The sequence below is a fragment of the Anser cygnoides genome, chromosome 1 (assembly GCF_040182565.1).
Source record: "Anser cygnoides isolate HZ-2024a breed goose chromosome 1, Taihu_goose_T2T_genome, whole genome shotgun sequence".
In the NCBI taxonomy this organism is placed as follows: Eukaryota; Metazoa; Chordata; class Aves; order Anseriformes; family Anatidae; genus Anser; species Anser cygnoides.
Window position 1 is genome coordinate 108,540,253 of NC_089873.1, and position 13,541 is coordinate 108,553,793.

General features: G+C 41.9%; 2 protein-coding genes across 2 annotated transcripts in view; one reads left to right on the plus strand and one right to left on the minus strand.

Annotated features, from left to right (window-relative positions):
* NCAM2 (neural cell adhesion molecule 2) overlaps positions 1–13,541 on the plus strand; it is a 284,484-nt gene that overhangs the window by 52,566 nt on the left and 218,377 nt on the right. The gene's annotated exons all lie outside the window — the stretch shown is intronic.
* On the minus strand, positions 11,034–12,650 carry LOC136789725 (uncharacterized). Its single transcript, XM_066990538.1, is given in 4 exon segments — positions 11,034–11,159; positions 11,426–11,751; positions 11,754–11,810; positions 11,932–12,650. Coding segments are annotated over 4 exon segments (1,053 nt in total). The 5' UTR covers positions 12,476–12,650.

Consider the following 13,541-nt stretch of genomic DNA (forward strand, 5'->3'; position numbering starts at 1 on the left):
TTTCAAAACCTGCTTTTTTTTCAAAATCAAAAAATTGATGTTTTGTTTCAGTAGGAGTTTTAACTCACCATAACTGCAGACTAAGGTGAGGAGCGACATGTCTGCTGACGAACTCCTTGTGATGCTACAATTGTTGCTTTTATTTTTTCCACTATGTAGTACTGTAGCACACAAGGTTCGTTGTAGCAAGGTTGGGGATTGGTCATTTTTTTAAAGCAACAGGACAAGAGGGGAAAGGGCTTCAAGCTGTGCCAGGGGAGGTTTAGATTGTATATTAGGAAAAATTTATTCACTGAAAGGGTTTTAGGCATTGGAACTGGCCCAGGGAAGTGGTTGAGTCACCATACCTGGACGTTTTCAGAAGAAGTACGGGTGTGCTGCTTAGGGACATAGTTTAGTGATAGATTTGGCCATCAGATTGGCTGTAGGTTAATCGTTGGATTTGATGATCTTAGTGTTTTTTTCCAACCTAAATGATTCTATGATTCTGCTGACCCCTTTTTCTATAGGAATATTTCCATGTATACCAGTCTAGGTAACACTGTTTTTCAACTTGGAGACATAAGGAGCAGAGATTTTCTTGACCTGAGTAGCATCATTCTTCTTACTAAGTTTTCGTGCCTGTAAAGTTCAGTCTCGATCACAAATGGAGAGTAAAGGGTATATTAATGCTACTAAAGAATCTGTGTTTATCAGTTTGGTTAGCAATGATTCAGAACTTAAGGAAAAAATGATTTAAGAAACTGGAAAACATTGGTTTGGCAAATCAAACTTACTCTTAACTTCATAAACCTCTGCTGTACTTGTATTATGAATCTTTCCCTTTATTTACCTCTATGAGACTTTTAAACTCACTTTTTGTCTCCTAACTCAATGTTTTATTCTTCCTATGTTTTATTCTTATCCATGATAAATGGTTTTTCCTGTCATGAATTCTTATATGAAGAGCCAAGTATTTCTTAATTGATTTCTTTCACACTGTCTCTGACCTTTACAGAACTCATGATATAATAGCAATATTAAGAAAAAAAATATTAAAACCTTTAGTTTTCTGTGATGTGGACTGTGTTTTAAGGAGAAACTGTATGTTCTAGCTTGTTGATCTCATCAATCTACTTGACTTATCCTTTGCATCTGGCAGAGGAGGAAAATGGATGTGAAGTTTGCACTGTCAGAGCTGTCAGTGATGTACATAAAATAAACTAACCATATCACATGTCCGGCTTCCTTGTAGAAATTTCTCAAATGTGTCTTTTTGAATAGGAATGTTACAGCATCCCTCACTCAGAGGGCTGTAGCTGGTGTCACGTTTTCTTCAGTGTACATCTAAATATATTTTCCAACTGCTAGGTTCAATATTAAAAATACATTGCTCTGAATTTTGTGTCACTGTTTTTTCCTATTCTCACTTGAATTCTACTTTAATTTTTGCAGTCTATCTGCAGGGCTATTAGACTCATTAATATTACAGGATATACTAGTAATACTTATTAATACCGAATATTAAAAATATGAGATTTATAAAGTCACTTTTTTGTGGGATCAGGACTAAATTATTTACACATTTGTGAGCAAGTGCTTTTTGAAAACTCTTAACGTTGCTGGGATTTGTCGCTGTGCACCTTTCTCTGACTTGTTAAAACAACTTCATGGTTAGTAACCTATTTCAGTTTCTGTTTCATGGCTCATAGCTTGGCCATGAATGCATTATGAGAAACCTTGTCAAGTGCTCCTTGAAAATCCAACCAATCCAAAATATGTTCACCGAATTTTCTTAGTTTTTCACAAAAGTTACATTTTCAGAGAGCTTCAGAAAGTTATTTAAGCATGACCTCCCCTGTCTGAATCTGTTTGCTGTTGTTAATCAAAATGTTTCACTGTGTGTCCGTGTGTCCTCCCCACCCCATTACTAAAGATCATTTTGAAATTTATTCCTACATTACATTAGTTTCCTGGTGTACATCGTGTCTAACAGTTTTTCTTTCTTTTGTGAATATATTCAAGGTAGTGATTCCTCTCTTTGTCACGTAGTATGCAGTAATATTCCTACATGTCTTTAGAAAAATCAGGAAACCTTCCATAGCTACGTCAGTGCTTGCTGTCAGTTACTGGTTGTGTCACGGGAATATACTTTCTCAAGAAAAAAAGTGTTAGACATTTTTACCCAATATACATCTGTAACGGGTTCTGAACTAACATTTCAGAGGCAGCTGGACAGAAGGCACCTTCCCATGATATAATTCCTTCTTTTTATACTGTTACAATATTTCTTATGCATTATAGTGCAAACACCTGTTTACCAAACAGTGCTTTTTCCCTCTGGTGACACTGTACTCTTGATGATTAAGCCTATAGATGCTACTTCACGCAGCCCCTGTGCTACGGGTTGCTCGCTGAGGTGACATCATATGTTTGCATGTCCTTTTCCTCTTCCATTGACATTTTCTTCTTGTAGATTCTGAAGACAGAGTACTGCTGTAGGTACTCTCAGTGAGAAGAGACACTCTTACACAGCTGATGTGACAACTTGCAACATACATCAGCCTGAAGAGGTCTACTTTACACCAAAGGATGAAAATACATTCCAGTTCATTCAACATTCAACTGTAGTGTACAGTAAAGGAAAAAGAAGAAAAACAAGAAACAACCTTTCAGCTTTTAGACCCTCTTGACTGATTCACAACCAACATATGTAGTAGCAGTGGGGTCCTCACATACCTACCCTAGCCTGCTTAGCTTGATAGCTGTTTAGGGTTTTTTTATCTCAAGAAGATTAATATTGTTTAAATACGATTTCTCCCTATAACAGAAGGGAAGACATTTTAATAAAAATCTTCTCTGTTCCCAAGAATTAATTTGGCTGGTAAATAAAGCGGGGAGTGCTAATTGCCAACCAAGTCAGATTCTGAAATAGGCTTTTGGTGAAAATATTGCTGGGAGGGTGGGGGATGAAACAGAGCTTAGCTAGTTTATGATAACAGTTACATCAATCAGGAAATTTCCTGTGATAATGCAGGGTGGCTCTCCCATTTCCTCTTTTATGGTTGTAACCCAGTAACTTACGAAAATATTCATCTTGGCTTTTTATGTATACATAAAACTGTTGACGGTTTCAGAACAAATAAACCTAAATGGGAGGCATTTAGCTAGGGTCATTACCATCACATCATGAAGTTTTAAGAAGATACTGCTGTAGGAGATAAAAGAATATAAAAAAAAATGTTACTTGTTTGCTTACAAACAAGGGATATGCATCAACATGTAAAATGAATAAAGAATTCAAATGTATTGCCTACTCTTCCATCTGTAAGTCTTGCTTACTTGCTGCTGATTGCTTTTATTCTCATAGCAGCGTGGAATAATAGAATTAGAAATGTATTTAACTCTTTTGTTGCTTTCAATTCCACTATGACCGGATTTAATTCCTTCTATCTCTTTCATAGTTGCTTCTATCCTGTGTGTTCACAGCTTATTCCTAACTCTGAAGTTTTATACCTTCCAGAAAGTAAATTATTCTGGACTTCATCACATAATCTGATTTTGTCATTTTAAAACATTAACTCTTCAAACCAGTCTCTACATACATTTGTGTAAGCAACTAATGAAAACTCTCGCTCATTTATATTCACTGAGAAGTGTACATTGAGAATTTAAACTCTTTGATTGCTATATTGTACCCCCACAATTTTTTGTTAAATCTTTTTGGCCCTTTTTAATAGAAGTATTCACTTGATGTTATATATTACATCTTAGTTTCACAGTAATATACCTGTACTGTATTCCTAGGTGAGAATCTGCTTATTTCTGAGTATGTAATGTTTTCACTCTAGCTTGAGTCCAAGTCTTATTTCTGTGTATTGACCTTGGGAGTGAGAACAGAAGTACTTGTCTTCCTCTTGAATAACTTAAAAATGTAAAAAGGCTTCTTTATCCTGAACCTTCCAACACAGCCCTGTGAGAAGGAGGATGGGAAGGGCAGACATAAGTTCGATTTTTTGCTTGCTTCAGTAACTAGTGGCTGTAGAGATACAATGCCTTTCTTCCATGAAGGTAAAAACATCTTCTGTGTAACTGTGGCACCTGAATATGGCAATATTTTCATTCTAGATCATTACATTACCCTATAAATTAAGTGTCTTTAAAATATATATTGTATATACATAATATCTTTCAATTTTAATATATGTTACCATATATAAAATGTCCTCCATCTTTGTACTAAGTCTGAATTTCTAAGGCTTTTCTACTTCTTTTGTGTATTTAGGCATGTCTCTGTATTTGCATCCACTGGGATTCTTACATTGAACTTCTGTTACTACTAATGGTAACTTGATGTATAAATTGTCATTCATGAGAATGAGGATATATTCCTTTTCATTATTTCAGCATTATTTCATTCGTGGAGCTTCTTAAGGAAATATTTTGGAAAAAAATGAGTGCTAGTAATTTAGGGAATGAACATAAGCTATTAAAAATTGTTCAAGAAGTTAACGTCAAAAGTTAACATTCTTGCTGCAAGTGTTTTGCCTGTAAATTTTTTTTTCACCTAGGAAATTGCTGTTCAACTCTAATTTATAATAAAAGAACAGTTTTAACATTCTAGCCTTTAGACATCTGCAGAGAGAATGAATTTACCTGTCTTTTGTTTGGGATTATCCGCACTATTTCATTAGCCCTCCAGCTTGGGTCTGATTGGAAGAAGGCATCTGAAGACAGCTGCTTTTACAGCGGCTGACCCTAATCTCAAAAGGTTAAATTTTAAGATGTTAAAAGGCACATCTTCAGTTAAAACAGATAGGAGCATGTGTTGGCCTCATGTTTTTCATTCCCTTTTAGGGGGGATCCTTCTTGTGTTGCTTGTACAGGCAGCCTAAGAGGATTAGCCTTCTTATTTTAACCATTTGTCTTCAAGCTGTGCTAATCGCCAGAGCTTCACGAAAAATATAGGTGACATAGGTGATTGGTATACATCTTTCCCTGGCATATGAGTGAGGGAAGTGAGAATGTGAGGGTGTTGTGACAATAAGAATTTGAAATAAAATCCAAAAAGGGCTGAAGGTAGTTTCCCAGGAATACGTGTTTTCAAAAGGAAATGCTTTTTTTTTTCTTTTCTTTTCTGTTTGTTGTAGAGGCACCTAGTAAAGGAGGACTTCAGAGTTTAACCTACTGATTCTCGGGTTCTTTGTATAAATGTTTAAGTATTGATCTACTATTTACAGCTCTAGGTAGCATTTATTATATGATTGGTTTAGGTTTGTTTTATAAAACAAATTAAAGAAGCAATATAGGGCATGTACAAAGGATAAAATATGTTTTGTACACATTTCCTACTTTGCTATCAGTTCTTCTGTTTACGTGAACAATGATAAAATGTATTCCCATTAAGCTTATTTTCTACTTCCCTTGTTTACTTCCTATGCAATTTTCATTTTAAAAGATTTTTAAAAGTACTTAAGTGCTTGCAATGAAGACTTTTGAATAAGTAGTCATAGCTGTTCCCTCAAATAATTTATAATATAAAAAAATCTACTTAAAACATTTTAATTATTAAAACCAGAATCTGCAGACTTTTTTTCCCGGATGGCATGATGATGTAAAACTCTGCTGCCATTAAGAGTTTTTTGCCATCAGGCAAAAGCAATATTTTGTGAGACCTAAATTGCAAATTGGACTTACTTTATCTACTAAACACTACCTTATTGACAGACTTTGTTTATAGGCTGTCCTTTGTAGTTTTGCAGGAAGAATATTTTCCGGATCTTTGTAGATCAGTTGTGATTATACATCTCTGTCTTTATTCAGCTCTAGCGCAAGCATCAAGGAGATGTCATTAATATCATTAACTTACTCAATTGTAGGATTTATTTCTTCTAATGTTATTTTCCTGGAGAAGCAAGTCACAATTTAGTTTCTTTACATTTAAAAAGAGTGCTTAAGTAGGCTAATTTTTGTGAACATTCTGAATGTTCTGAAACATTTTGAAAAATAATCTGCAGATTTTGCAACTGATCTGAAAAGGTGTTTGTTCATCATTATAAATGAACTAATATTATTGTTGCTCATTCAGAAGTCATAAAAAAAATTTGTAGCAGGAATGGGAAAATAATTAAATTTTATCTACTGAAACTTGGTAATGCTTCAATTCATATCAGTAGAGAGCAAAACAGAACCTAATTACAAGCTTGTGAAGATTAACGTGTAGAGCTTAATCATTTATGGACATCTAAGGTGGGCAATCCTAAAGGACTGGATTTTCCACAGTTCTGTGCTTACAGTTTTCTGAGCAACCTTTTTAAGTGTTATCAAATTGATCACTATCTTCTAGTCACCATTTAAAAATTTTGACTATTTTCTTAAGATTTAAAACATTGATTTTGTCACTAAACTTTAAAATGTGAGTGCTATGCAGTTGTTTTTTCTTCTCTCAAATACAAAACTTACCTAAAAATCATCAAAATTGGATTATGTAAGATCAGAATATAGCTTGATTCCTGAAGTTTTAAGAGGTGCACATTTAGATTATACTGATTCATTAACACTTTGTTAGCCTAGGAGGTATAATTATTTTTAGATTAGCTTCTGCAGGTTTGCATTCTAGTAAGAGATCCACACAAAGAAGGCTTTTGCAACTTGGAAATTGTTTCATGACAAAATGGGATCTTGACAATTTGAAGATATGTAAAGACTTCCAGAAATTGCTTTGGAATGGGTATCAGCAATCCAGGGAAGCCACTCAAGGTATTGCGTTGTATTTGAAGTCCATAAGATAACACTAGAATGCTTTTATCTCCAACCCTCTCCAGAATAGGGGCAGGGGATGAGAGGGGAAGGATGCTCTCCATGCTCTGGTTAGCAGAACTGAAATTGGATTTCATGAGCTTGAACAAAGCACTGTTCAGGGAGAACAATGGACAAACAGATCTACACAGGCTTGAAGAGAGTTAGTTGTTAGAGGGGTGACTAATGTCAGTTAAGAAAGGAAATAGAAGAATCTGGAGACTTCTTATATACTTGAATTTGTACTTAGACCAGTAATGATAATTACATCATGTTGATTAAATCTCAGTTGTATCTATGGAGAAAGGCTTTACTGAACAGTTTATCTTCAATTGCTAATGGTGCGGGGGAGGGAGGTAGAAGGAGATGATCATTGAGATTAAGGACTTGTTTTTATCTTGGTCTACTTTTATTTTTTTTTCCCCTAAAGATGTACCTTGCCTGATTGTTAGGATAATGCTAAACTTAATGAGTTAAAACAACAACAACAAAACAAAACAAAACAAAAAAACACACTCTTTTAAATGAATTCAAATAGAAAAGAGTAGAAGGAAAATTAGATCATTTTTCCCTTTTTATCTCCTTAGTTTCATCTTACTATTTTCAGATTACCATATTGAACTCATGTCTAGGTTCATATAAGAACACACTTCCTGCATGCAGTTTGAGATCTTGACTGGAGTGCAGGCGGTGTTGAACAAAATAACCAATAACATCTGATTCACTCTTGATAACACATGGATTCAAATGCTGCAGCCTAACTAATTTTGGTGTTTTTACCCTGCAGAGCAGCTAAACTCTAGTACGGCTGCTCTCTCGCTCCCCTTCCTCAAAGAAAGGGGGAGAAGAGAGTATGATGGAAAGGAGGGAAAAAGAAAGGAGAGGGGGAATTTTTAATTAAAGGGAAAAGAAAGAGGAAGAAAATAAGCAAAGGCTGCATGGAAGCAGGATAAAGCAATTATTCTCTAATTCCCATCAGTGAGTGATGCTCAGGCCCATCCTGGGAAGCAGGGCCTCAATACATACAGTGGTGGTTTGAGAGAACAGATGCCTTCATGCAAAGACACCTCCCACCCAGCCCTTCCCCTTCCCCACCTTTTATTGCTGAGTGTGACACCACATGCTGTGGAATATCCCTTGGGTCGGTTTAGGCCAGCTGGTGATGTCCCCTCCCCACCTCTTGCCTACCCCCAGTCTACTGGCTTTGGGGGGTTTGGAGGGAGTCTGGATGCTGTGCCAGAATTGCTCAGCAACAGACAAGCTGAACCCTAGTTCAATCCACTTACAGTCTAAACGTGGCGAGGGGTGGGGGGGAGAAGGGAAGACTGGTTTAAAGCAGCAAAGGCAGGAACAAGATACAGCAGCCACATTTCTGTAAGAAACTCTTTAGGCATGCAAAGAATATCAGCTCATATTCTGACACTCCAGTTTTGAGCACTGCAATGATAAATATGTTAGTGGAAAAAAATCAAAGAAACCAGCAAAATGTATGCATTGAGGAGAAGTGGGTAAATGCGTGTCTGCTGCTTCATGAAAAACTTTTTCCTAATATCCAACCTAAACCTCCCCTGACATGGCCTTATGCTGTTCCCTAAGGTCCTATCACTAGTCACCAGAGAGAAGAGATGAGCACTTGCCCCTCTGCTCCCCTGTGCCAGTGTTCCCCTTCAAAGTCCTGCGCAGACTCTGGACCCTATATTTGTAGGATAAAGCGATTGACTTTTAGTCAAACTCAGATTCTTTAACTCCAATGTGCAAAGAACAGTCCTATCGAGACCTACTGTGGCTCGTAAGCCTAAGCAAGACTTATGTCAAGCGTAGGAGTAGAGTGTGCTGCCCAACAAGAGCAGAGCAGGACATGCACTTCCCTTGACTATCTAGCAGCGCTGTGCCTGCTGCACCCCAGCATATGGTCGGCACACTGTTGATTTGTATTCAACTTGCTGCTGACCAGAACCCCCAGATCCCTTTCTGCGGGGCTGCTCTCCAGCCTCCTGTCGCCTGGTCTGTACAAATAGCCAGGGTTGCCCCGTACCACGTGCAGAGTCCGGCACTTCCTTCTTGTTGAACTTCATGTGCTTGGTGAAGGTGCAGTCCTCTAATTTGTCCCCATCCCTCAGCAAGGCCTCTCTACTCTCCAGGGAGTCAGCAGCTCCTCCTGTTTTAGTGTTGTCTGCAGATTTACTTAGTGTGCATTTTAGTCCTGCATCCAGATCATTTATAAAAACATGCAGAGAGGTGGCCCTAAAACAGAGCCCTGTGGAACCCCACTAGTGACAGGTCAGCAGACTGACATAACCCCCTTTGCTACAACCCTCTGAGTCCAACCTGTCAGCCAGTTGTTCACCCATCATGTTATGCACTTGTCTAGCTGTGTGGTGGGCATTTTGTCCAGAAAGATACTGTGAGAAAGAGTATTGAAAGCTCTGCTGGAATGCAAAAAAAACTACATGATCTGGCTTCCCTTGGTGAACTAGGTGGGTGACCTTGTCGTAAAAGGAAATTCAGTTAGTTAAACAGGACTTTCCTCTAGTGAACCTGTGTTGGCTAAGACCAATGTCTGCATTGTTTATCAAGTGTTTTTTCAGTAACTCCCAGAATAATCTTCTCCGTTGTTTTACCAGGCACTGAAGTGAGACCAACAGGATGTGTGTTTACCAGGTCTTGGGCATGGGCTTGGGCAGCCTGCTCTAGGTGGCCTTGCCTGAGCAGGGAGGTTGGACCAGGTGGCCTCCAGAGGTCCTTTCCAACCTGTCCTGGTTTCAATTAGGACAGAGTTATTTTTCCTCCTAGTAGCTGGTAGGGTGCTATGTTTTGGATTAGGAGGAGAAGAGCGCTGATAACATGCTGATGTTTTAATTGTTGCAGAGCAGCGCTTACACCAGGCCAAGGACTTTTCAGCTTCTCGCTCTGTCCTGCCAGCGAGCAGGCTAGGGGTGCAGCAGGAGCTGGGAGGGGACAGACCCAGGACAGCTGACCCAAACTGGCCAAAGGGGTATTCCATACCATCTGACGTCATGCTAAACAATATATAGGGGTGGCTGGCCGGGGTGGGGGGCCGGCTGCTCGGGGATAGGCTGGGCATCGGTCAGCGGGTGGTGAGCAATTGCATTGTGCATCACTTGTTTCGTACACATTATTATTAGTAGTACTATTATCATTATTATTATTGTTGTTATTATTATTCTCCTGTCTTAATAAACTGTCTTTATCTCAACTCACAGGCTTCACTTTCCCGTTTCTCTCCCCCATCCCAGAGAGGGAGGGGGAAGGGTGAGCGAACGGCTGTGTGGTGTTTAACTGCCAGCCGGGTTAAACCACAACAGTCCTTTTTGGCACCCAACGTGGGGCACAAAGGGTTGAGATAACTACAGATCTGACCAGAGTGTGTTAAACTAAAATTGGTATAAGTATTAGACCTGCTTAATAGTTGCTAGTCACAATGTTGATTGCTTTAATCTCAAGTCTGCTGTGCCTGTTTTCCAAATTGAGTTTTATAGCACGTTACTTACTGTATGTGCTCCCTGTTGTGCTGTTTATCCTTTCCAGGCCCTGGTTTAAGATCGTTATGGTACTGTGCGGTGTAACAATGGCTTATGATATGATGAAATTTCTGGTCATGACCCTAACCTGGTATTTGTATTCAGCACTGACGTCGACTCTATACTTTGGAAACCATATCTCGGAAACTATTAGCAATTACACCTATTGCCTTTTTTCATCAGGGAGCCAATCTGTGGAGGGGACAGGGGAGGATATTTTTTCCTACTTGTTCACTCTCCCTTTCTCCTTCACCCCCCTCTTATCCTCCGAGCTAGTTACAATAGTTCTCCAAGGTGTTGAATATCCTTGGGATGTTCAGACTAGCATGGTGTTACTGTTATGTCTCTTGAATGCGCTTCTGGTTTTGTTTAAGGTTAAACAACTACTTAGGAATCTCATCCGGAGATCTGTCTTGAGGCGGGATAGTTGCAAGTGGCAGGGAGTGTGGGAGGATATGGGCAGGTTTCTAGAGCAGTGGTCACCTCCAGTGTTTTGGACATTCACCCCTGAACAACTGCAAAATCCTAAAAAGCTGGCAGAATGCTTGAAAAAAAGGTGTCATGACTCTGGCAGTTCCAAAGTGACACAAATCACTGTAGCGTGCTGGGGTCTGGCTTGTGCCTATCCAGCTGCAGTTGATGCTACTAGCAACCTAGCGACAGACCCTGCGGCCACTCCAAGTCCTGTGACAGGCCCAATGGCCACTCCAACCCCTATGATGGACCCTGCAGCTGCTCCGGCCCCTGCAGCCGCTCCAGCTCCCGCAGCTGCTCCAGCTCCAGCTCCCGCATCTGCTCCAGCCCCTGCAGCTGTTCCAGCTCCTGCAGCTGCTCCAGCTCCTGCAGCCGATTCCAAGAGTTTGGGTGGTCACTACCTGGGTGCTAACAGCTGTTATATCTGCAGACATTTGAGGTGGAAGCTGTGGTGCCAGGCACGCCTGGCTGTGTACCCAACAAACTGCATCTGCTATAGTGCAGCTCTTTGGCTGCGCCATGCTGCTGGTGAAGCTGTCTGCAGCCTACTCAATGCTTAGGAAGGTTTCTGAGTCATCTAGCTGCACCCCAAGTATCATTTCAATGGAGAGAATGCTCTTGGAGGCACTTGCCAGCCTGAGCCTGCAGGAGCGGCGGGAGGGCAGCACCGTCAAGCGGCAGTGGTGTGACTGTGGCAGAAGCTCCCAGGCTGCTATCACTGAGGCCTGGAACCAGTGGGTGGTTTCCTCCACATTCAGGTAGGAGCCAGTGCAGAGAGTGTGTAGGAGGCTGGGCTCCTGCTTTCCCCTCAGCTCATCCTTGGGGTGGTGGAGGAAGCACAGCATGTCCCCCACCAGCCGCTCCCTCACGCAGGCGTGCTCCAGCTCCACGCGCAGGCAGGAGTTCCTCGCTGCTGTCTCCCCCGCGGCGCCCAGCTCCGGGTGGAAGGTGTGCCCGGGGGAGGCCTCAGGGGCACAAGCAGGCGGTAGAGGACGTTGTCCTCCCGGGCACTCCAGCCTTCCTAGAGGCAGCCCACGCTGATGGCTGACTGCAGCCATGGCTTGAAGGTGTTTCTGGAGAGCCCTCAGCAGGCACCAAGTTCATCCACCAGGTCCTCCACCACCTTACGCGTGTCAGCCATGTACAGTGCCGACCACTGGGTGTGATCGGACCAAACTGCCCAGATCCCAGGTGTCATTGCTGCTGGTGTTGTCTTCTACACCATCCTTCTTCTTCTGTGTGGAGCTGCCCTGCTTTCTGCTGCCCAGCTCATGGCTCCTTTTCCTGAGCCACCGGCAGAGCCCAAAGAGCAGGACAAGGAGCCTAGCAAAGGCCCAGAGCTGCCACTGCTGCAAGGCAGTGAAGAGCAGAGCTCCTGGAGCCACCCCACTCTGCTCCTGGCTCCTCTCCTCCACCTTGTGCAGCAGCCGAGCCATGTCCTTAATCACCTGCTCCGCATGCTGCTGCATGCACTCATGCGCATCCACATCCATGTGAGCACCCACCAGCTGTGGCTTCTGGGCAATGCCCAGCACAGACAGGGCGAGGAAGATCAGCCGAGCCATAGCCTGCAGGAGCTGCGAGCTGCACTCACCAGCAGCCCAGGCCACAGTGTGGTGGCCCTGCCTGCTCATGGCCCTGATGACAGTCCCCCCATTGTGACTTGTCCTCTGTGCTGTCATAGGCCCCACAGCTACATCACAGCAATCCCCCTAGCCTCACCTCACACCTGCTCACATCACTTACATCCAAACTGAACCTCCTCTGATGCACTTTTTGCTGATATCTCGGGTCCTGTTGCTGTCCCCAGACAGCAGAGCTCAGCGCCTGCCCCTCCGCTCCCCTCGTGAGGAAGCTGCAGGCCGCCATGAGGCCTCCCCTCAGCCTCCTTTGCTTTGGGCTGAACAAACTAAGGGACCTCAGCCACTTCTCATATGTCTTGCCCTCTAGACCCTTTGCCATCTTCATAGACCTCCTTTGGGAACTCTGATAGTTTTATGTCCTTCTTATATTGTGGTGTCCACAACTGCACACACTACTTGAGGGGAAGCCATGCCAGCGCAGAGTTGTCACAGAATTGATTTTACACAATTTAGCAGCAATTCAGGATTTATTTTATACTTTTATGGTAAATAACAAGCTTAGATTGCATGAGTTTTAACAGTGCTTAATCAGCATTAAATCATCAACTTAACAAATGATTTCAATAGAATTTGCTACAGCATGAACAGCGACTTAGTTAAAGGTTTGAGAATGGCAAGGTTCACTGGAGACTTTCTGCAGAGTCCTGGGCTGTTTCTAAATCAAGTCACGCATGCTTCCAAAATGCTCCCTAGAGTGAATTACTCACCCTGCTCCCTCATCAGTGTTTGTATGTGGACAAGCTTGTTTCTCGAGGAGTCAGCCCTGAAGTTCACTTCCCCTTAGGGTACCCTGAGAGGCATCCCAGCTCAGGGAGATTGAGGGTGCAGCCCACTGCGGTCTCTGGAGAGCTCAAGGGGCTCTTTGCTTAGGACTACTGTTTGTAGGACTGCAAGACGATTTACTGTTAGACAGTAGTTTTCCATCCTGGCCATGGTTCAGATAAGGCCATTTTGGTATCCTCCACCAACCCTGCCATTCCAGTAGCTTCCAGAACTTCCAGTCATGGTACTCCCCAGGCTGGGCTGCGGTCCAGGCTGCAGTGTTGGAGATGCAATCAGGGAGTGCCTGTTCGTACTCACCCATTATGCACATTGACCGTTGCCA